The sequence below is a fragment of the Catharus ustulatus genome, chromosome 1, assembly GCF_009819885.2.
Source record: "Catharus ustulatus isolate bCatUst1 chromosome 1, bCatUst1.pri.v2, whole genome shotgun sequence".
NCBI lineage: Eukaryota > Metazoa > Chordata > Aves > Passeriformes > Turdidae > Catharus > Catharus ustulatus.
The window spans coordinates 116,451,109-116,473,666 of NC_046221.1; the positions used below are offsets into that span (position 1 = coordinate 116,451,109).

General features: G+C 38.9%; 1 protein-coding gene across 2 annotated transcripts in view; it reads right to left on the reverse strand.

Annotated features, from left to right (window-relative positions):
* Window positions 1-22,052, reverse strand: part of LOC117007708 (ras-related protein Rab-10-like) — a 32,681-nt gene extending 10,629 nt beyond the window's left edge. Inside the window, exons 1-4 of one of the 2 annotated variants that reach the window (XM_033081033.1) lie at window positions 21,902-22,052; window positions 15,976-16,036; window positions 12,761-12,899; window positions 4,634-4,723 (exon numbers count right to left, since the gene is read on the reverse strand). In XM_033081033.1, the coding sequence (XP_032936924.1) occupies window positions 4,634-4,723; window positions 12,761-12,899; window positions 15,976-16,036; window positions 21,902-22,052 (441 nt within the window). Of the gene's footprint in view, window positions 1-4,633; window positions 4,724-12,760; window positions 12,900-15,975; window positions 16,037-18,077; window positions 18,546-21,901 lie in introns of those variants that run through there. The other variant, XM_033081034.1, reaches the window with a different exon arrangement.
* Window positions 22,053-22,558: the final 506 nt, after the last annotated feature.

Consider the following 22,558-nt stretch of genomic DNA (forward strand, 5'->3'; position numbering starts at 1 on the left):
GCTATTAAAACACTAAGTACATGACTGCTCAGTAAAGTACTCTCTATTCATCCACAGTTTACAAATTTCAGGTACCTCTTAAAACATCCTTCTTAAATTTTTGTGTTTTCAAAACAGCTATTTAACTAATCCTTACTTGTAAATAACAAGAATAAACTCCAGTGGATCCGTTCTCAGTGTTTTGATTTATTTGGAAAATGAACTGTCTCCTAAGAAATTATTTAGAGGAAACTAATTGAGTGCCTGCAGATAAAAATATGACAAAAACTGTTGAAAGAAAGTGGTAGGATGAAATATTAAAAAGAAATGTTCCTTTATGCTAGACAGAGAAAAGCATAGAGGTAACAGGCAAGCAAAGAAAATATATACATGCAAAAAGATATTATGGTAAAAGGCAAAGAGAGAAAATACTTAGAAGGGCAGCATAGACTTTACATTCGTTGGTTATATTTAATTTACTCCTGTTGTCTTATTTCCAGTGTATTTCCATTACAGATAGTTTTATGTTGGCATGAAGAAAAAAACCCCAACACATACATACACAATAATCAGACTTCAAAGTTTTAGTCAAAATATAACAAAGATTACACTAAAGGTAAAAGAAAAAGTAAGCAAAATAGTTTCCTTTCCAAAATGCTACAAGAAAATGTAATTCTGAAAATAAAGATGAGATCTAACTGATTCATTAGACAGAGACCACTTTGTAGCCTCACAAGGGATTCTGAAACTCACTGCTGTGCTTTCAGTACTGCAGCAACTTGTTACAGAAAGTTAAGATCATTCAACTATTGCCAGTACAAAACAATGATGCATAAGGGCTCATAAAGAAAAATACAAGCAATAAAAGAATACTGGGCTAATAAAGTAGAGAGAACTGGTTTGCTAATTATAAAGTATACAGAAACTACTATTAAATAGCCCTTTTCCTTCCTTGTATTGTGTAATGGGTTCCTAGAGATTACCTATGTACAAACTTTGATGAACACAAACCAACCCTTTTAATTGTGGAATCGCAGAAATAATTTTGAAAGACAATCTCATTTGAAATGAGGCTACTGCCTATTGGGCCAGTCATGGCTTTGCCTACAAAAGTCTTGAAATCCACCAATGATGGCGATTCTGTAGCCTTTATGGGATCCGCTTTCATGGCTTCATCAACTTCTAGTGCAACTGGTTCTCCTAAACTCCAACCTGAACCTCCCAAGCCAAGGGAATCCCAAGGACCTTGTGTCTGCTACCCCTTTGTTTATTGTCTGTATCTACAGAGAAAAGTCTATTTCTGTCATTCCTTTAGAGCCATTTCAGTTGCTGTAGACCAGTAACTGCTCCTAAGCCTGCTCTTTACCCAGTTCCCTCTCCTCGTGGAAAAGCAGCACTAGACCAAATCACCTTTATACCTGTATGCTAGACCAGCTGCAGTTTCTCAACACCTTTCTTGAAATGACAGAGCCAAAGCTGGACACAGTATTCCATGTGGTCCTGCCAGCACAAAGTAAGGGGGGATAATAATTTCCCCAGATCTACCATCCATTATCCTTCTAACGTAGCCCCAGCACCTTTAAAGCCATGAGGAAACACTGCTGACATATTCAAGCTGGTGTTCATTGTAACTCATCAGTGTTTCATAGCAGGGCAGTGACTCATGCCTTGGATTATTCCATCACAGGTGCAAATCTTTGCACTTCATGAACTTCTCAACATTTCTGCTGGCCCAGTTCCTAAGTTTATCATGGTCCCACAGAATTGGTGTTCTCCTATGTGGTGTGCCACTCACACCCCTTAATCTCATGTCACATCCAAATCTCCTTCTATCGTCAACCAGATCACCAATGAAGATGCTGAACAATGTGACTGAGGCAAGGCTGACTGCCTACAGTTCCCTGAACTTGCCTTTTTAAAAAGATACACCTCATGTTGGCATCTTTCTAGTCAAAAGGGATCTCTCTCAACCACCATGACTTTTCAGAGGTGACTGACAGTGGCTAAATCACAATGATCAGCTCTTTCAGCTCAACTGGGTGAACTTCATAATGTCAATGGGCACATCCAACTTTCCTAAGCAATTTCTAATCCAGAGCTTTCCTGCTGCTGGCTGATCTTCTCCTTCCCAAACCATGCCATTATCACAGAGGCCTGGGAGCAAGCTCTATTTGTGAAGACCAAAGAAAAGAAAAATCAAATCAAATCAAACAAAAAACCTTGAGTACTTCTCTGTTTCATGTTACCACATTGCCTACTACATCCATCAGTGCACCTCCATTTTCTCTATATGTGCACAATATTGGTCAAAGAAGACAAATGTACGTATTTTTTCACTTCACCCTGCATACTGCTAAATTCTGTAGCAAGTCCTCCAAAAATGTAGCTCAGTGAAAAAATCCCCACTGGCCCAGTGGTAAAGCAGTTGAAAGTATGAACATGGATTTGGCTGTTCCCTCTCCTAAAGACAATTGAAAAGTGTATTCAAAGAACTACCTTTTTTTTTTTTCTTTGGGAGCATCTTGAATAGATCCATAAATAAAATACCTAAATACATTTACAAACCTGTGGGAATTATGCTACTGAGAAAATATATTTTATAACACCCTTGATAACAGTTTGGAGAACTTGCGTGAAATAAGCTGTATTTTACCAACAATAAAATAAGTGATCTAATACTGATTCCTACCAAAGTGTTGGTATGATTTCTTAGTGCTGAATCAGAGAGATATGTCTGAAATATTCAAAAACAATGCAGAATTCTATTACATGTGAAAAATCAGCTTTGGAACTATAAATCAACTTCAGCTAGGAAGACAGCAAAAGCAAAAAAAAAAAAAGATTTTATTTGGCTTTTTCTGTTAGAAAGATTTGATAGGAGAAAAACAGCCACATTTTACCAAGTCATATAACCTTCAGCATTCTTATATTTCAATTAAAAAGATAATGATATTGAGGGGTGAACAGAGGAGCCCAAGGAGGCTAAAACTTTTATCAAAGTGAATAAGAAGCAATCAATACAAGAAAATTATACTTCAGAGTGTTAAAATTAAGTATCTCAATTTTTGAGTAATCACAATTACGTAAGTTTGTACAAAATGAAATATTATATGTTTTTGTAAAAAAGAAACAACAAAAAATTTTCTCAGCATTAAATTGAAATGAAATTATATACAACAGCCACTCAGTTGTAACAGACTTTTACAGAAACGCCGATATAGATGATGAGATTCCCAGGGAATTTAGAGTTCTTCTGTGCAAGAAACTGAACAGAACAAAACTTAAAGCTCATAATATCAGGGTAATATGAAATATTATTTGTTAAAGTTAGAATCAAACTGTTTTCCCCTCTCAATAAGGATATTTTCTTCTTTAGAGGACAATTACTGTCTCTCTCTCTCTCTGCTAACAGAATCTTTCACCAGCACATTCATTCAGATCCTTTAGCACTTGTAAATCATATTAAAAGAAGAAATAATGTAACAGAAGAGTTGCCTTGCCTCAAAACACAGGGGTAATCTAGAAGGCAGACTCACTGGGGAGGAGGTAATGATTTATTTTTTACGAAAAAATACTACATTAAGAGGAATTTTGGTTGCATGGTTAAGAACCCAGAAGTCAGAAAATGTCATGGTTAATACCCTAAGCAAAACCCTACTACTGCCCTCTGGTGCACATGCATCCAGTGACTCTCTAGGTTTCTGACAGTACATCCTTTGTGTGAGACTACAATATATATTTTTCAGCAGCCTTATTCCTTGTACACAGATATGGTACATTGACACTGAAAGCATGTGAACTATGAACTCTGAGGAGTGTAATGTTGTCCAAAAGGTGATGTTATTTTTTTAAAGTTCTGGGATTATATAATTGGCAAGAAGCTATCAGTGTGTTTTTCTTTGAACATGAGACATCCTGCTTGACTCACCATGCCTGAAAGCATAACAGGAGGGCAAATTCCAAGTTCCAGAAAACAGATGCATACAGTTTGCAGTACCAAAATTTACTGGTATATAGGACACACTTTCCTGCAATACTTAATTATTATCTCAATTTCTTCTGTCATAGCATGGCTTCCGAGTTTCCTCAATGGCTTTCAGTGAGAGACATTTGCCATTCCCTTTAGCACTCCCCACTTAATAATTTCTTTCTCCATCCATAGTCAGCAGCTAGAAACTTTCCTGTAGTCTCAACTATACATCACACACAGTTTTAGGGAGCTGCATGTTCAGGATCTGTCCAGTCTTATTTAAGGCTATGCAGAGACAATGCAGATTGCTCTGCACAGGCTATCGGAATAGTTCTTTTGTCAGACTGTAAAATATCGCTGATGGGTGGTATCAGAAAAATGATGCAGAATTTTAATATTCCACATTACAACAGTACTTTGAAAATACAGTCTGTATAAGATTTCTGTTGTAGAACCTAAAATTTTAAAAGTACATTTTAACCTTTAAAAGAAAAATCAGTATTTTAAAGAGATCAGCTAGGAATTAATTAATGTATTTCTAACACTCCAGAACTCCACAACTGTTCTTCTAGAGCAAGTTCTAATATAACTTTTGGAATTCAGGAGCTTTTTACCATTTTCAGTTTAACAGCTCAGTCACATACTAAAAAACTCAGGAGGACCCAAAGAAAGTACCAAAGATACCTTTTCTCCTTTCTGTTTTGGAACTACCCGTTCTGACTCCTTATCACACTTGTTGCCCAACAGTATTACGTCCACTTCATCACCTGCTTTCTAAAAGAGAACCAGCATTAATAAATGTCAAGTAAGAAAAAAGCAAACAACAAAAGCTCTTCACCTTCAGCTCACATTAACCTTCAGCACTCCATTTCCTTGAAAGTAAAGGCTAAATTATCTCATGACCTTCATATGTGCAAATATTTTCCACCAGTTCCTGGGATTTGGAGGAAAACAGCAAGAATGCAAAGAGCAGAATAAAGCTACTTAGAAGTGCCATGTATAATTTCCAATCCTTTTTGTAAGATATAAAGTATATGGTGCATGGGCACCATCTTCTGATGAATGCTCCATCTTGAGGCTTTAAAGTGACTGGAAATGCCCTGAATTCACAGACACTGCCCTCCTAAAAGTAATAGATTCATGGATTAGCATATGACTCTGGTCTACATCCAGCACTCACAAGTAAAAGGGAAGAAATTTGCTGCACCTGAAAGAGCACCTCTCTGTGCTTCACTTTTGCACACAGACAGTAAAATTACTTTCAAAGTGTTCAAACTCAACATAAAAGTCTGATTATTCCAAGACACTAGGAAGAAGGCAATAGATTTTAATGAAGTAAAATTTAAAAACCTCATTGATTTCAAAAGGAAGAAGAATCTACCTTTTTGACCTTGTGTCCTTCTCTGTTCCTCTAATCCACTTACATGCATGATGACTATGAAATGCACTGGGTCTTTTACATCAGTGTTATTTTAAGATAAGCCATTGTAATGACTGGAATAATGACAAGGAAAGGGAATAGTTCTGCAACAGCATGTGGAATTTGAAAACCGACATTCACTGTGAAAATCATAATAGTTAAAACCATTTTTGGGGCTTAAACGGAGGACACTGAGGGTCTCAATCTATAAACAATTGAAGCTAATGTAGTCTGATGCCATGGCTTTTATTCTGGAGGTACATGTTCCCACAGCTTCCTTGATGACTCAAAAAGCTTGGTCTCAGGCTGCAGATCTCTCTACAGGGATTTTGATGAAATCCCTGATCTTTATCAAATCCTTAACTTTTGTAACTTTGCCATAATACAAAATCCATCACAACCATAAAGAGAAAAAAACCTCTATTCATTAAAGGACGACAGAACGCTATTTTTAGTCTATTTCTACTTTTACAACAATTTGAAGACTTCATCAGTAGGCACAATTCAATATTAATGAACACTATATTTTAAAAATCCATTCTCCTCTTAAAGTAATCTAGACTTATTCCATACCCACCATTTATTAAAATGAAGTAAACTTCATAAGAGTATGAAGTACAGGCCTATAATAATGAATTAATCTAACCTGGATTAACAGACCAAAATGTTGGCTGTTTAAGAATGCACTGAAGCTTCACTCATTTCGATCAGTGGCTCTTCTACATAAAACCACATACATCAGTCCCAAAATAGGGTAAATAGGCAATTATATAATCAACTTTTAATTCAGAAGAAAACTGAAGGTTGACGAAGGTTTTACAAGTGACATTTGACTTCACTCACTCTGCATTTAAAGGTTAGAGGGAAATAATTACATATTGCATGCACAATCCCACTGAATTAATTCTGTAACTTAATTTCTGTATAAACAGCACAAACTTTTGCACTAGGGATGTTCTTTCTAAACAGCTTCAAACAATAACAAAATTTAAATGAGATTTGAGGTACCAAGCCTTTCAGCAAGTATTTATTATTACTACCAATCACAAAGTATTTACTTCTGCAAATAACTACTATTTCTACATCAATATAATGTATTATTGTATTTTCATTTTGTCTGGATCCTCCACCAAAGCACTTATAGTTCTCCTTTTTAAAGTTTTTTTTTTGTAGTTTCTTGCATTTAGAAAACTGAAGATTGTTAATGAAAATTATGTCCATTTTAAATTCTAAAAACTGATTCTGTAAGACGTCTTAAAAAATTAGGTCAATACAACTAGCCAGAAGTTCGACCATGTGCTCAACTGGCATAAAAACTGCATGAGTATAATGATGTGAACTGGCAAAAAATACGGCTTTTCAGTGCTTCCAAAAGCTCACTGTATATTTTCATACTCTGTTATTTATAGCTTGGGAATAAGCTTTCCAAATGCAAAATCTATAGCTAAAAATATGAAGGTTATTTTACAGTTCTTAAAATCCTATTATGCAAGTCAGCACTGAGTAAGCTCATAGACTCAGGAAACATTTTTTCCCCATATCATGGAGAACTATTATTAAAATTTTCATTAATTTCATCAAGGTAAAAAAATACTTTTTTCCAGATAAAGTTTTGTTCTGATATCTCAAAAATGCCCATTTTTGGTTCACTCTCTCAGTTTTTCTTTGGGTTTTAACATTTCAAAGTTTACATTTTACTGAAGGTTAAAATAAATAAAATCTGAATCTGGAGAATACCCATGCTATTTTATTTTGAAAAGGAAAATATCATCACTGATTTCTCTGAAAAAACTGGAGCCAAGAAATTTACTGAGACTGACCAAGTTTTCTCAAGAGTTTGGCACAGCTTGGAGCCACCAGGTTTTGGCACAAGGGTTTTTTTTTCCCCACTGGGTTCCCAGGCAGCTGGATCTGGCAGCAGCAGGAGCCAGGCTGCTCTGAGCAGTGGCCACGGGAGGGAGCAGCAGCAGAGCCTCAAATTCAGCAGTGTCATATCCTGGACTCGGAACACTGGACACTCACATCACAGTACAGTCTCTGTAGCACATCTCTGATAGGGGCCACCCACCTGTGCCCTTCATCCCACTGCTTAATGTCCACCCAGCCAGGGAAGTACACTACTTGACTATGAGGCTATTAACAGAAATCAAAAATGCAGAAGTAAAAATATCTTGCACATCCCTTTTGTACGTAAATTGTTTGGGTGGGTTTTTTTAAAATGTTAGCTCTTTTTTATTCTAGTTTTTATTTTCCAGAAGTGCTGTGAATTTATGTGTGTGAAAAGTAGCAGACACCTTTTCTATAAGGAAATGACACCATATTTGTACTTACAGGTTACCGGAAGAAACTATCCCTTCATCTTCTTAAATGGTGAACACAGACCTACCAAGAATGACCCCATCAGCAAACTGACCATGATGATTATGAGCTCACCCAGACTCCTCATACAGAGCTATCTATCCAGGGATCCATCTTCCAGAACACCACCTTGTCCCTTCACCACACCTCCAGGGTGTAGTTGTGAAGGGCTGCATGAGATTGACACTCATTAATTAGTTTGAAAAGGCATCAGAAGTTTGTTTGCAGGTCCAAACAGTGAAACTGAGAACCCATAGCTGATAAATGCACTATGGGAATTCTTAAATAGTCTGTATTTGAGGAAGAAATGTAGCATTAATACAGTTTTTCACATTTGAAGTAGATGTACATGGTCAAACACGAAGACAAAGGCAGAGCTGGAGAAGGCCACAAAACTGGGAAGTTTCTTCTTCTTCTAACTCATTAGACAATGACACTAGAAACCTATCCTTTGTAATACTGAACAACAATTTGTTAGAAACAGATTGTCCTCAGAGTCTCTTTGAAAGTATAACATGGGGGCAGCATCTATATTAGGATTGCCAAACATGTCTCTTTCCACATCTTTTTCTAAGTGCCACTTTATGACCTCAGTTACAAACGCCTGGTTTACAGGACTTCAGTGGAAATAAATGAATGATAAAATTTATTTGTCTACTAGCAAATTTAGAATGCAGTACATATAAACCAATTTATCCCAAAACCAGCCTAGGACTACAGACAAACCAATTTAGTAAAATGACAAGAACAAGAATATTAAGTTCTAATCAGAGCCATAATGACAAATCTATCTATGACCTGGAACAATTCTATCTTTTGACATCAAACTTTCCCATCTGAGGAAGAAAAACTCAGAAGAGTTTCAAGTCAAACTGCTTTGCTGTGCTGCTTTTATTTAAGTATGATGCAGAAACACTGAAATGCACCAGAGGAGTCAAACCAAAAATGGGCACTATGCAGAAATGGCAGCAGCTCAACAATTCATACAGTTCATATCCTGGTTGAGGAGTCACTTCTTCAGGTAGGACAAACAGAAGGTTAATGTATTCAAAAACACTAAACTACTGTCACCAAGACTTGCACAAGAAAAGAAAATTCTCTTCTCCATGCAGAAAATTCTGTGATGGTAGACAATTTTCAGCACAGAGATAATTGTTAGGAACTGGTATTGCCACCTTCATGGCAACACCAGGAGACTAGCACAATTAAAACCAGCTGAAGGCATTTAGAAGTAAATTAAGACCTACCATCTATGTCAAAGATTTTTGGAGACCCAGACACTATGTGTGAATGATGAATGAAGCAATTTAAGATGAATGCAGTGATTTAAGTTGTCATTAAGAAATCAGCTAGTCTAGTCCCCTGCTCAAAGATGGGCCAACTTCAAAATCAGGTCAGGCTGCTCACGGCCCTGTTGAATGGAGTTTTAAGTGTCTCCTTTAAGTGATCCTGTCTGAGCACCTATTTGAGCATTTGAACCACTCTATTGTGAGGAACCTTTTGCCAATGTTAGTTGGAATCTTGTTCAAAACATCCTGGGAAAAAACTGTTTTCTACAAATGGATTTGGTACACAGTTGCTTGTATTTATTTAATTTTCAAAGGCCAAACGGTGTCAGCCTTTCAGAACAGGTGCATACAGTAGCTAAAAGCCATGTCAGCTGGAGGGACACTTTAATAAATTGGAACATAACCTGCAATCCTACAAATAAAGAATGGTTTCAGGTTCTAAAGTTATCTTCCTGAAATTATCATGCATTACAAATTCAATATCCCTGCATTGGACTTGCCAATAATATCCTAAGATATTAATCTGTGAGTGAGTATATTTTTCCAGTAAGCTTTTAAAAAGTACAGCCATGTTGCTTAGTTTCCTCTAGCTCTAAATTCAAATTTTACAGCAACACAGATATGGCAGCATATTTGTGTCTTGTACTTCCTTGGACAATAATTCATTTTTAATAGTGAAGCTGCTGCATTCCACACTTAAACTAACTGAAATATAATGAGAACATTACTGGTAATCTGATTGTAATTGCACTGACTGGACAGTTTTTATAAAATCAATGGGAGTTTTTAAGAATGCTAAATTGCTTGGATTGTTATTTTCAACTGTTGCAAAAAGGACTTAGCACACTGAACAGATTTTTAAAAAACTTCCCGGTTAAAATCTTTATGTGCAAAGAACCAAAAAATGAGAGCATAATGTAATAACTGAATTGCCTCCAAAAATCCTTTTTGACTGGTTCAGGTGCAAAATTTACACCTATTAATTGGGTATTTAGTGAAGCCTGTATTCTCTCTGTTTCCCTTTTTAAAACATTTCTTTTTTCTACACTTGCATATTTTAAATGGTGCTGTAGCAACAGCCACTTTGATTCTGGGCATTTGTAGGGAATTAAATACTGGTTTGCATTCACAGACCAAAGCAAATGCAAGGAATGTCACCGACCTCCAGGAAGTAATTAATTTTCATGAAATGCCCTGTGTTTTAACAGTTATTGCTTAAAAACATTTCTTTTGCAATGAACGGCCCCATATATTTTCACCAAGACACTTCAGAAATTGATATCCCACTAGGACTAAATTAAATTTTTTATTACTATCTAGCTCTATTACAACACTAATTGCTAGTTTTGAGATTGGTACAATCAATCATGCAATTTACATTCCTAGAAATTGTTTTAGATTGAGTATTTTTCCATTTTTTAAACTTTAAACTAACAAAAGTACCTTCGGGGGTTAAGATTACACAGTCTAAGTATTAATACCTTGAGGACATTGACATGAAAGCTTTTAAAATCACAAATAGAGAGCAGGCTTGTGCAGGTGTCACTTCCTGACTGACTAAAGCAGATCTAAGCCTGCATGGTGACCACAAGAGCTAGTGCCATCCTTCCCTTCACCCTAGCCATACAGCCCTGATACCTTCTTCCTGTTTATGGCTGTGCACTGTAGCCCACTGAATAAATCACCCTGTTGATCTAACTGCAGGACAAAATGAGCCAGTGCAAAGCCAGAGAAGTATTTTATGTCGAAATATAGATAGATAGATAGATAGATAGATAGATAGATAGATAGATAGATAGATAGACAGACAGACAGACAGATAGATAGATATGGATATATGCAGATGATCTACATTTTCAGTTTCAGGTAACACTAAACCTATGATACTGTTTGCTGAGCTAAACCTTTGCTAACCATGAAACTGTACAACCAGTGGCATATCTAGCTGTGACTTTTGTTTGGTCAACAGAAGAAAGGCACATCCTTTTCTTAACAAAATAATAAAACAGATGTGTTAGTTTACAGTGTGTGCAGACAAGCCAGTAAGAATACTGCGCCATCGAATCTCCTTTGCAACACATTACTGAAGTTAGGCTCTAATGCCATTGACTTTTAAGACAGCTATAAGGTCAAGAAAAATGATGTATCAGGTCACCAGAGTAATGTTTTTAAAAATTAGATGATGAGAATGTAATGTTTTCCTAAGGGCATAAGATATCCCATGTATATATTACTGGATAGATGATCATGTGTGGTCATGTGTAGTTCATTAATTCAGCTCTATACTGAAGCTGTGAAGAGAGAAATTAATGTATTTGATGGTTTTATTTCAAGCCCCCTCTTCCAAGATGAACTCTCCCATCTATCCCCACCAAATCACAAGAGTATTTAAAAACCTCCCTGAAACTTTACTTGATTTTGAACAATGGAGAGCACTGCCTTGCTTGTACTCTTGCACTAACTTTCACAAGCATACTAACTACAAACTGCTGTGCTACTGCTGAGGGGCAATATCACTGCTCCCTACAGCCTCCTCAGAAGGGAAAGTAGAGAGAACAATACCGATCTTTTTTCCCTGGTATCAAGAGACAGGACACATGGGAGCGGCTCAAAGTTGTGCCGAGGTATTCAGACTGGATACTGGGAAGCATTTCTTTACTGAGCTGGTGGTCAAACACTGGTACAGGCTGCCTAGGAGATAGTCAATTCCCCAAGCAAAATTAAGAGGCATCTGGACGATGCTCTCAGTAACACAATTTAACTTTGGGTCAATGCTTAAGTGTTTGGGCAGCTGGACTAGGTGATCATTGAAGGTCCCTTATAGCTGAACTATTCCATTCTAAAACTGCTTCGCTTCTATCTAATAGACAACATAACAAGAGAGACCTACCAAAAAAGACTTGGAACACAGTCAGCTGAATAATCTCGCGTCTAAGGGCTTGCCCACTCCTCCCTCCCCTCATTGTTTCCAGACATTCTTCTTCTGGCCTTCCTACTTCTATCTGTTTACCTTCCTCCAGCTCCAATAAGTATCAGACCTTTCTTTGAGCCTCTCAAACTCACTGGCAGAGCAGAAAAAACACTCTTCTTTTGCTGTGTAAGTTTTCTACCACATTAGGAAGTCAGAGTGAAGCACAGAGGGCTCTGACAAGCTCCAGGGAACACATACCCTGTCTGGCAGCCATGTGCTGTTGAATCACTTCCTATGTCATATGAAAGCACGAGCAGCTGAGCTAACCAAATAGCTTCCCACCCCACTTCCTCCCTCTTGAAACCATCCTCTAAAGGAATATCCAGCAAGGACAAAGAGGATATTTAATTCCTTTGATCTTGGGATGAGGTAACTGCACTGAAGTAATGAAATTAGGAAAGGGAAATCACTGGCTGTGATACAAAATTCTGATATGGAATCTAATTAAAATCCCAGGATGAGCTCATGCAGACTGATCTATGCATAACCACACCAGTGACAGGAGCACCATAACTAAGCATGCACAAAGAGGGATTGGAAGCTATGTCTTAGAAGTACTTCAGAAAACATTCCTCCATCACCATGGCTTGTCTAAATATAAACCAGGTTCCAGTTTCAGATGACAGTAATTCTACTACCATACTGTGTGCTGAATAAAATGCAAGAAATTCTGGTTAGAAACATACAGGAACAAGAATACATCTCATGCAGTCATTTAAAATGACACATTAATTACCTTCATTAAGTGATCAACCACTGACAGATATATTTACCTCGTATATGTCGTTCATCCAGATTGTTATACTTTGAAAACTCTTCATATTTGTGATGTCATATACGAGAACAAAGCCTTGTGCACCACGGAAATAGCTGGTACTAAGTGTATGGAACCGTTCCTGGCCAGCAGTATCCCTGAAGGAAATTGTAACAAATCATACACACACAAACAAACAAAAAAGAGACGATAAAACTGCAGAATCCCCAAGAAAGATTACTTTAAGGAGTATTGTCCAAATTTTAAATTATGTACGCTACCACAAAAGGAACAAGAAAAAACACACATGAGAGAAAATCTGGGTGCTAGATACAGCAATAAAAGAAATACTCTGGAAATTTATTCTGAATAATACAGCCCTACTAGGGAAGCCAAGCCAGTGGCTGAAATCTGAAAGTAATGTAAGCACACCATTCCTTCTTTATATAAATAACTCAGGTGATTAAAAAAATCAGATGTCAGATGACATCCCCATATTCTGACAATCCCTTTGTAAAGTGCGATACAACCAGCAACCTAGTTTAGATTGAAGACAGGTTTTGGGGAAAAGCCATAAAATACATGGACACAGTGATTCTTACAAGTAATGCCAGACTTTGAGGGAATGAACACCAATTGGATCCCTCATCTGCTTCAGGAGATGTTGGCTACAAAGTACCACATCTGAAATGTTTCTACAGTAATACATCAAGTAAGAGGAACAAAGGAGACAAGCTCCAAGCTTTGTCCCAGTCCCAGAGACTTGACATCACTGGCATAAGGGAAACCTGATAGGAAATAAAATGAATAAGGAAGATGCATGCTCAGTGGAATCAAAGTCAGGTAACATGGAAAAGAATACAGAGATTCTGTTCGCCAGTGTAGGGAGAAAATCTGTGTGGTCAAAGCTACACTGGAGTTGAAGCTGACACAAACATGGGAGACAATAAAAGGTTTTTTCAAACATATGAATGGCAAAAGGCAGTGTAGAAATAACATCAGCCTGTTACAGGATGAGGATGGTCACCTCACCAAAAGGGACATAGACAAGGCAGAGGTGTTTAATACATTCTTTGTCTCTGTCTTCAGCACAGCTGACAGACCAAGGGATCTCAGTGCCCTGAGCCGGAGGACCATGACTGTGTGAATGATCAACTCAGAGTTGACCCTGAAATTGTGTGGGATCTGCTTCTCCAGCTGGATCCCTACAAACCCATGAGGCCTGATGGGATTCATCTGAGAATTCTCAAAAAGCTGCCTGATGTCATCACAAAGCCTCTCTCGGTTTTTGAGCAGTCTCAGGAGTCCAGAGAGGTTCCAGCTGACTGGAAGCTAGGTAAAGTTGCCACCGTTTTCAAGAAGGGCAAGACGCTGGAAACTGCAGGCCTGTCAGTCTCACTTCAGTGTCCAGTAAAATAATGAGAAAGAGATACACTGGAGGACAACACAGTCATTCATCACAGCAAGCACAGCAGGCCAAGGTCCTGCTTGTTGAACCTGATTTCCATCCATAAAAAGGTAATCCACCTAGTTGATCTAGGAAAGCCAATAGATATGATCTCACTGAACTTCAGCAAAACTTTTGATACTGTCTCTCACAGTACCTTCCATGGATAACCATGCTGAGTGATGGGTGAGTAACTGGCTCACAGGTCGGGCACAAAGGGTTACAGTGAATGGGGTGACATCAGGCTGGGGTCTGGGCACTAATGGGGCTCTCTGCAGGGCTCCATCCTCAGCCCAGCTCTCTCCAAAATCTTCATTAACCACTGAGATTCAGGACTCAAAGGGATGCAAAGTAAGTTTGCCAAAGACAGAAATTGGGAGAAGCTGTCGACTCCCTCCAGAGCAGAGAGGCCCTGCAGAGAGACCTTGACAAATTAGAGGACTGGGAAATCACCAGCTGCATGAAGTTTAACAAGGGCAAGTGCCAGATTCTGCACCTGGGACAGGACAATCCTGGTTGTGTGTACAGACTGGGGACTGAGATGCTGGGAGGCAGGACCTGGGGGTCCTGGCCACTGGCAAGTTGAACAGGAGCAAGCAGTGCTCTGGCAGCCAGGAAGGCCAAACATGTCCTGAGGTGCATCAGGCACAGCATTGCCAGTCAGGTAAGGGAAGAGATTGTCCTGCTCTGCTCTGCACTGGGGCAGCCTCACCTCAAGTGCTGGAGGCATTTTTGGGCAGCACAATATAAAAAAGGTATTAAGCTCTTAGAGAGCATCCAAAGAGCCATGAGAATAGGAGAATCCATACAAAGAGTGGCTGAGATCACTTGGTTTGTTCAGCCTGGAGGAGACTAAAGGGAGATCTCACTGCAGTCTACAACTTCCTCACAAGGGGAAGCAGAGGGGCACTGATTTCTTCAATCTTGTGACCAGTGACAGAACTTGAGGACATGGCCTGAGTCAGATGCACGTAGGTTGGATATCAGGAAAAGGTTTTTCACCCAGAGGGTGGTTGGGCACTGGAACAGGCTCCCCAGGGAAGTGGCCACAGCATTGAGCCTGACAGAGTTCAGGAAGTGTTTGCACAATGCTTTCAGGCACATGGTGTGATTCTTGGTGTCTTGTGCAAGGCCAAACTGAATGATCCTGATGGGCCCCTTTCAATTCAGCTTATTCTATAAATTACGCCTTAAGAAAGCTATAAACAACCCTCCAGTATTTTTGCATTAAAGCCTTAGGTGGAATAACTGCAGATCCAATACCAGTCAGGTAAGTAATGTAAAGATTTACTCCTTGACAAGTCAAATACAAGTAAATAGAGATATTCTTCAGTACTAGATGTCTGGAAAGCCAGGCGTCAGAAGCCCTACATAACCTTTAGAAAACCTTCCAAACCAAAAAATAGAGTACATTCCCAAAGATTCATCTCACCAAAAGTATTTTGTCTTGGTGACCCTTTTGAACAAACATTTGATGGGAAATGAAATGCAACACCTTCTTGGTTTGCCACTTTCTTCAACGTTCCTATACAATTAAATATACTTCACACGGATCATAGATCTGCGCTTGTTTGAGTGCTGCAAGTTTTATTGCAAACGTAACCCAGTGAAAACCCTCTTTTTAGCTTACATTAGTTGCTGCAAAAATATATACTCTCCTATACTCTCGTAAAATTATCTAGTAGGAACAGCTGCACATTATGAAAATACACAATTAAAATAGATGAGATTTTTCATGTCATAATGCAATTTAGTTGGCTTTTTTTGTGATACTAATTAAAACTTACCATATTTGAAGTTTCACTCTTCTATCGTTAAACATTATTGGCTTCACTTTAAAATCAATACCTAGAAGAAAAAAGGAAAATCTGTAACATTTCTCATAATAACATGGATTCCCTTTGAAGATTGTTTCTCAGCTCTAGTTATCACACAATTTCAAACAGAAAGTGAAAAGGAACAATACCATAGACAGAATAACTAGCCAACCATATACATTCAAAATGGAAGCTGTAAAAGGAAATTATTCACTGCTGAGTGCCAATACATTGCACAATACAATACAAAGCAATGCCAATACCAAGCAAAGAAGGGGCAGGTCAAAGCAAAGGTGAAGAAGGTGAACATACTCTGAGACCTGAAGTATTACTACGGATTGGCAAGGGACATGACAGCAGTTTCATGGCCTATGTACAACAGTACATCGTGCAAATACAGTGGTGACTTTCAAGAGCATAGCAGCTATGAATGGGAAGGTACAAATGCTTACAAAACTGTCATATGTGCAACACAATTTTTCTTTCCTTACTTCCAAATTCCTAAAAAAATATCCAGGGTCACAGAAGCAGAAAAAGGAATTGGCTGTATACATTAAATGCGAGGACAAACATACGTCAGATTTAATTCAAAAGGAAGTGGATTGTCTCTACAGCCTAAAACACCACAAAACCAATGTTAAAAGTATTAGCACTTGAAATCAATGCACAATATTGTCTCTACATACAACACAGATCTTTCCTCAAAGATACTTTCCTTACGATTTATAGTTTTCCTTTATTAAATCGTCAAATTAGTACTCCAGATGTATCAGATGATACCTAGATTTATGAGCTGTTGAAGTTCCAGGTCCAAAATTAGAATCTGCCAGATATCAGCTGCTATCTTAGAGTGACATATTTCTGCAGAATAAACCATTGTTTTCCCTATTACATCATTGCTGAAATTTAAAATACCATTTGATAATTTCCATGATTGCTTTTTTTCCCACTGAAAAACAATTAGGCTCTTTTAATCAAGTATAGTAAATGGTAACATTTGCCATATGGGCAAAACTCCGTAAGATCAAACTATAGCTATTTAAAATGACAGTGTCTTTTCATCAGTAGTAATGTCATTTGAAGGAACCAGACAGATTGAAAAACCACAAAAAATTTAAGTTAATACCACTGTACTGATATCTGTAAAAATGTGCAAGCCAAATTACTTTATCAAAGGAAAGCACCCCTGGCAGCAAACCAAAAATGCAGAGGAAACGCTCCCTCCCTTTGTACTGGCAGATGTATTGTGCTCAAAATTTTGACAAGTACACTTTCACATGCATGCACTCACATGCACTTTCAATGCTATTAACATTTTTTGTGTGTATGTGGTAAGGGAGTTGAGGTGGATTTTAAAAATTATTATGATAATCATGTCCTTCACTTGATGAATTTTCATTGAAGCTGCAATGAAAAGGAAAGATGAAATAATATAATTGGTATCTGTAATTAATATTACACAAAGCTTCCGTTATGGAATTAATAATGTCAAGAGGAAATGCAATTTAAGTAAAATTTGCTCATGTAAGGTTAAATTCCAACATGATGGAAAACACTTGCTCCTGAAATTCACATGGTTTTGTTTAATTATCAGTATGATTTTCTACAACTATGTTGGAGCAGTTGAGAGGGACAGAGTATACACTGGGAGGCTGGAACATCACTTACAAATGGTACATTGGGAACACAGCAAAAGATTATACTCCAGACTGGGATTCCCAGAACTATAGGAAAAAGTTTTTAGTTGACATACATTTTAATAATAAATTGCTATAAGCTTTCTTTAAAAAAAAAATCATTCGTAAAAGAGAAGCAGAGTGCTGAATCAGACTAAAACTTAATCTAAATTAAAATCAGGCATATTGACTTCTTAAGTCAACTTCAAAATTTATTGACCTAAAAGGTCAATGAATGTTAGTGAAAAACAGAAGTCAATATGTTCTGCATGCATGAATTGTTCATGTCTTTATATGAAATTTCCAGCAAACTTAGCAAATTGGAAAGACAGAAAAGAAAAATGAGATACACAATGCCAAAGACAGCTCACAGATTTCAGATGCTTTTAGGCCTACCTGGTATACAACATGATGAACGTAACAAAACAAGCATTGATTACAGCTCTTGAGATAAATGTTATTGGAATGCAACAGCATGCACTTGCTTCTTTTAAGCTGTCAAATAAAACCAAGAAGCAGGATGCTGGGTGCAAGTTCAAATTTTGGTTGTTATTTCCAACTTTCATAGCCATGAAAATTTATTTTATTTATATTTAAAAGAGTAAATAATGTCCATATTAGGACTGAGGCACCTTAAGGACAATTAAGTCTAAAACGCATAAAAATAGTCAGCCACAGGGTAATTCAGCTGTGAAATGCCCCTCTCTTCCCTCCCTTTGGCTAGCTGCAGAAGTCCTCTTCAAAAAGAGGTCTTTTGCAGGTGGCCTGGAAAATTACAGCACACTTTTCACCCAAACAGAGAAAGTGGGTTCTTCATAGAAAATGTTCAAAAACATATGTCTATCCAGAAAATGCAAGTTTGAGTAGCTTACCAGGATGCAACAGTGAAAGCATAGACAGAGGGTGTGAATGCACCTGTTCAGGTAGAACCTAGACAGCCCACTGCCAGTCATACAGCATCTTCAACTCCAGAAACAGGGAAGCAGTTCCTAGCAGCTCCTGTGCCCAAACTGGGCAAGTGCCCAGTGAGACGTGGTGGGTTGAGTTTCCACTGTCACTCCTAACCCATACTTAACTCCTCCTAATTGCTGGCACATTACTTGCATCAGATTCTTTTCTGAACATGTCAAGAAATGTCTGAAGCAGAGAGGTGTCTGAGCAGTCACAAGTACTGATAACTCCTGGTTTGCTGACAAAAGCAACTCATGGGATAACATGCTTTTTAGGAAAACAAGAGTGACAAAAAAATCCAGTTTTGTTAAAAAAAAATTAAGATGTGGATTTCTACTGGTGTTCTTAACACAGGACACATTTACCCTCAATGTGGTTCATTTTTGTTGATTACCTCATTTGCTTCTAAAGTAAATATCAGGGAATTTAGATAAACTTATAAACTTTTTAATCCTAATGTTGAAGTGCACCACTTTCAACTATTACAGATTTGGGAGGACTCACAGTTCTGCAGAAATGCTTCTTACAGAAAAGACGTGCTGAAGGACCACAGTGACTGTAATAACAGCAAAATAACCTCACAGCATGTGATCACAATGCTGTTCACTGGTATACAGGGAGGGGTTTTTGTTCATAAATCTCTTCTATGACATTATATGCAATACCATTGTTTAAACAAAAACACTTATTCTTTATAATCTATTCATAATACAATACATCCAACTTATGATGCATGTAAGTTTAATTAGAAAACTATAACTGCTTATAATTTATCCAAACTAGGTGATTGAAGAGGAGGAAGGGCACCCAGCCTTGAGTGTTTAAGTGCTGCATTAAAAGCTTAAATGAAAATTTACTGTAGATGTATTTTTTGCACTTTCTCATAAAACACATGATTTTAGAAAAGTTCACTACTACAAAATGCTTGACTGTTTTTTTTCTCCCACAGTAACACTAGGATTTCCCTTAGTAATACAAATCTGTGATTCATTATGACATAGAAATGAGACTTTCAACAACCTTTTAACTTCTGTGCCTATGGCCTTCTGTCACCAAGGAAGGGATGGCATATGATTTTATCACGGAACTCAGGAAGCTGCCAGACTGCAGTCGGGATAATCTTTCCTCTACTCAAATCACCGTTTCAATTGGACAGTTAAGGTGACAAATCACCTGACAGCAGATGAGCATTTAATAGGCTGTACAACAGAAAGGGTTAATTTGACTGAGCTTGTATGAAACAGGCATCCAGATAAAAACAGTTATTTGTTCTGATGGTATCAACAGTGAGGAAGAAGACATCACCAACTGAGAAAACACTACGTGTCTTCCTTTACAGCACTAGGAGCCACAATCTCTAGGAGGCATCCTCTCCCTTGCAGCTGTCTCTGTAAAGAAGAAACCTTCCACTTCCAACATTACTCTTTTGGAAGACATCACTCGTAATCCCATTTGTTTTCAAAGTCCAAACTCTAAACCACCTGGGAAAATGGAATTAAATGGAGCACAGTATTTCAGAAATCACTTTAGAAACACATTCAGGTAACAAATGCCATGTTTGGATTATTCATTTGTATTTCATATAAGAATTTTTAAAAAATTAAAATATCTCAATAATAGGTGTCACTAATGAAACTAAAGAGATTAATCTTAGTCCATAAACTGTCACATAAACTATTATCTTCACTATTTTGTGAAACAGTTCAAGTCACAACTTGGGAAATACATTCTTAATAACATCATCAAAAGATTTTTGAGTCTACAGTCGACTGAACCAGAAGTAAAAGAAACTATGTCTCAAAATTATAGCCTCATGGCCAGGAATCTCAATGTAGAGCACATCAAGAAGGTTGTTATTTATTTTTATAGCCTTTCTTTGGGCTTTCTTCCTAAGTCCAAGGATCAATTTCCTGACTTTACTGGTAGTTGTGTTCTTCCCTCTTCATTCGTGCTGGTTTCAGAAACTGCTTTGTAAGAAAGAGCAAGAAAATAAAAAGTGGTTAAAGTTCAGCCATTCTTATTGTGGGCATGTCAAGACATTTCATGTACATTAAGTATTCTGTGGACCAACTACTGCCACAGCTACTGTCTGGTATTTCATTCCGTTATGCCAGCTCCTCCCGGACTGAAAGATGTGTGAATGAACCATGCATACATGGAATACACAATTTCCTGGCATAATTTAGTTTTCTCTTCAAAATCAAATCAAACCAAATCAAAGAGAAAATATTCTTACACACAAACTCTTAAAAATTAAAATTTCCCAGTGAGAATTTAGGAAAATGTCCACAGCAAATTAAACCACTGCACTCACATAACACACTGTCATGCTGGAGACAATGTTTTCAGCATGTGGACAGTCATCCTGCCATTCCCCAAGGCACTGAGGCAGTGCCAAGGCAGTGGGAGCTCCCCATCACCCACCAGCTGCAGCGTGTGGTGCCAACCCTCATGGTCTGGCAGGGTTAATTATTTCCATTGTAGCAACAGCTCTGCTTTAATCATCAAGCGCACTGTTAATGACAGTAGAAGATAGCTTTATACCATCAAAATTATAAACACAAAGTTACAGCCCTTTCTAGCCCGAAATACGGATGAACGGGGCTTTTTACTGACATCTGACAACTCTCTCAGGCTGGTAACTGAAAGAAGGCTCTGAAAGGTGGGATCGGCCTCTTCTCTCAGGCAACAAGTGACAGGACAAGAGAAATTAGCCTCTAGCTGTGCAGGGAAGGTTTAGATTGGAGATGAGAAATAATTTCTTCCCAGAAAGCCCGATTAGACACTGGCATGGGCTGACCAGGGAGGCGGTACAGTCACCCTGGAGGTGTTTAAGCCTGGACAAAGTACTCAGTGAGCGGTCTATTTGACTGGCAGTGTTTGGTCACAGGCTGGACTTAGAGGTCATTTCCAACTGGCTGATCTAGGGCTCTGTACTGTCTTCTCTGCACCTGCACCGATGTACAGCAGCAGGGCCTCAGTGGGCAATAAGAAAGCGTGAGAAACAAGCCTTCACGCGTTTACACCATGAGTGGGCTCCCGACGCCCAGACGGACAGCAAGGACAGTGTAACAAGCCAGCACTCTGCAGTAGCTCTGGAGCCAGTGTGACGTGTGTCCTGACACCCTGCCAGAGGCGGCTGCACACACGGGAGGTTTGACAGCTCCCAGCGCCGGTCCGGCCGTGTGCGAGCCGCGGGCAGCGGGGAGGGGAGGGCCAGGGGCGGCGGCGAGGCGGGCGGAGGTTGTACGGAGCAGGCGGGCACTCACCGATCGTGGCCATGTACGAGGTGGCGGGAGAGCTGGACTCCGTGTACCTGCGCACGATGGAGGTCTTCCCCACGCAGGACTCTCCGGCCATCACGATTTTCACCAGCAGCGGCCGCGGCTCGGCCGCGTCGCCCGGCCCCAGCCCCGCCATGGCGGGCGCCCAGTGCCGGCCGGGCCGGGCCGGGCCGCGCCGGGGCGGGGCGGGAGCGGGCCCGGAGCCTCCTCAGCGCCGCGCCAGCCGCTGCCCCGAGCCCGCCCTGTGCAATATGCAAAGATACCCTTTTTTTGGTTTGTTTTTTGCTAGTAGTTTCATCACCAGGGAGGAAGCGGGGAACTTTCACAACCCCCGTGGCGCTTCCCCGTGAAGTACAGAAATAAAGTCTGGTTGTGCATTGCTTCCCAGCGTTAAGTCAGAGGCAGAGGAAACAGGTTTTAAGAGTTTCCTCTTTTTCACTTTTAATTTGTTGTGATCTGACACTCAAAGTGACCTGTGACCCACACAAAAAAATAAAAAACACCTGTATCTACAGTGTAGGCTTGCTGCATGTATGTCTGGATGTTTTTACCAGAATCCCACATTGTCCACATTATAAAGCCATGGCCGTTTGCCAGCATGTGCGTGGAACTGATCCAATGTCATAAATTTAGCAACAGGAT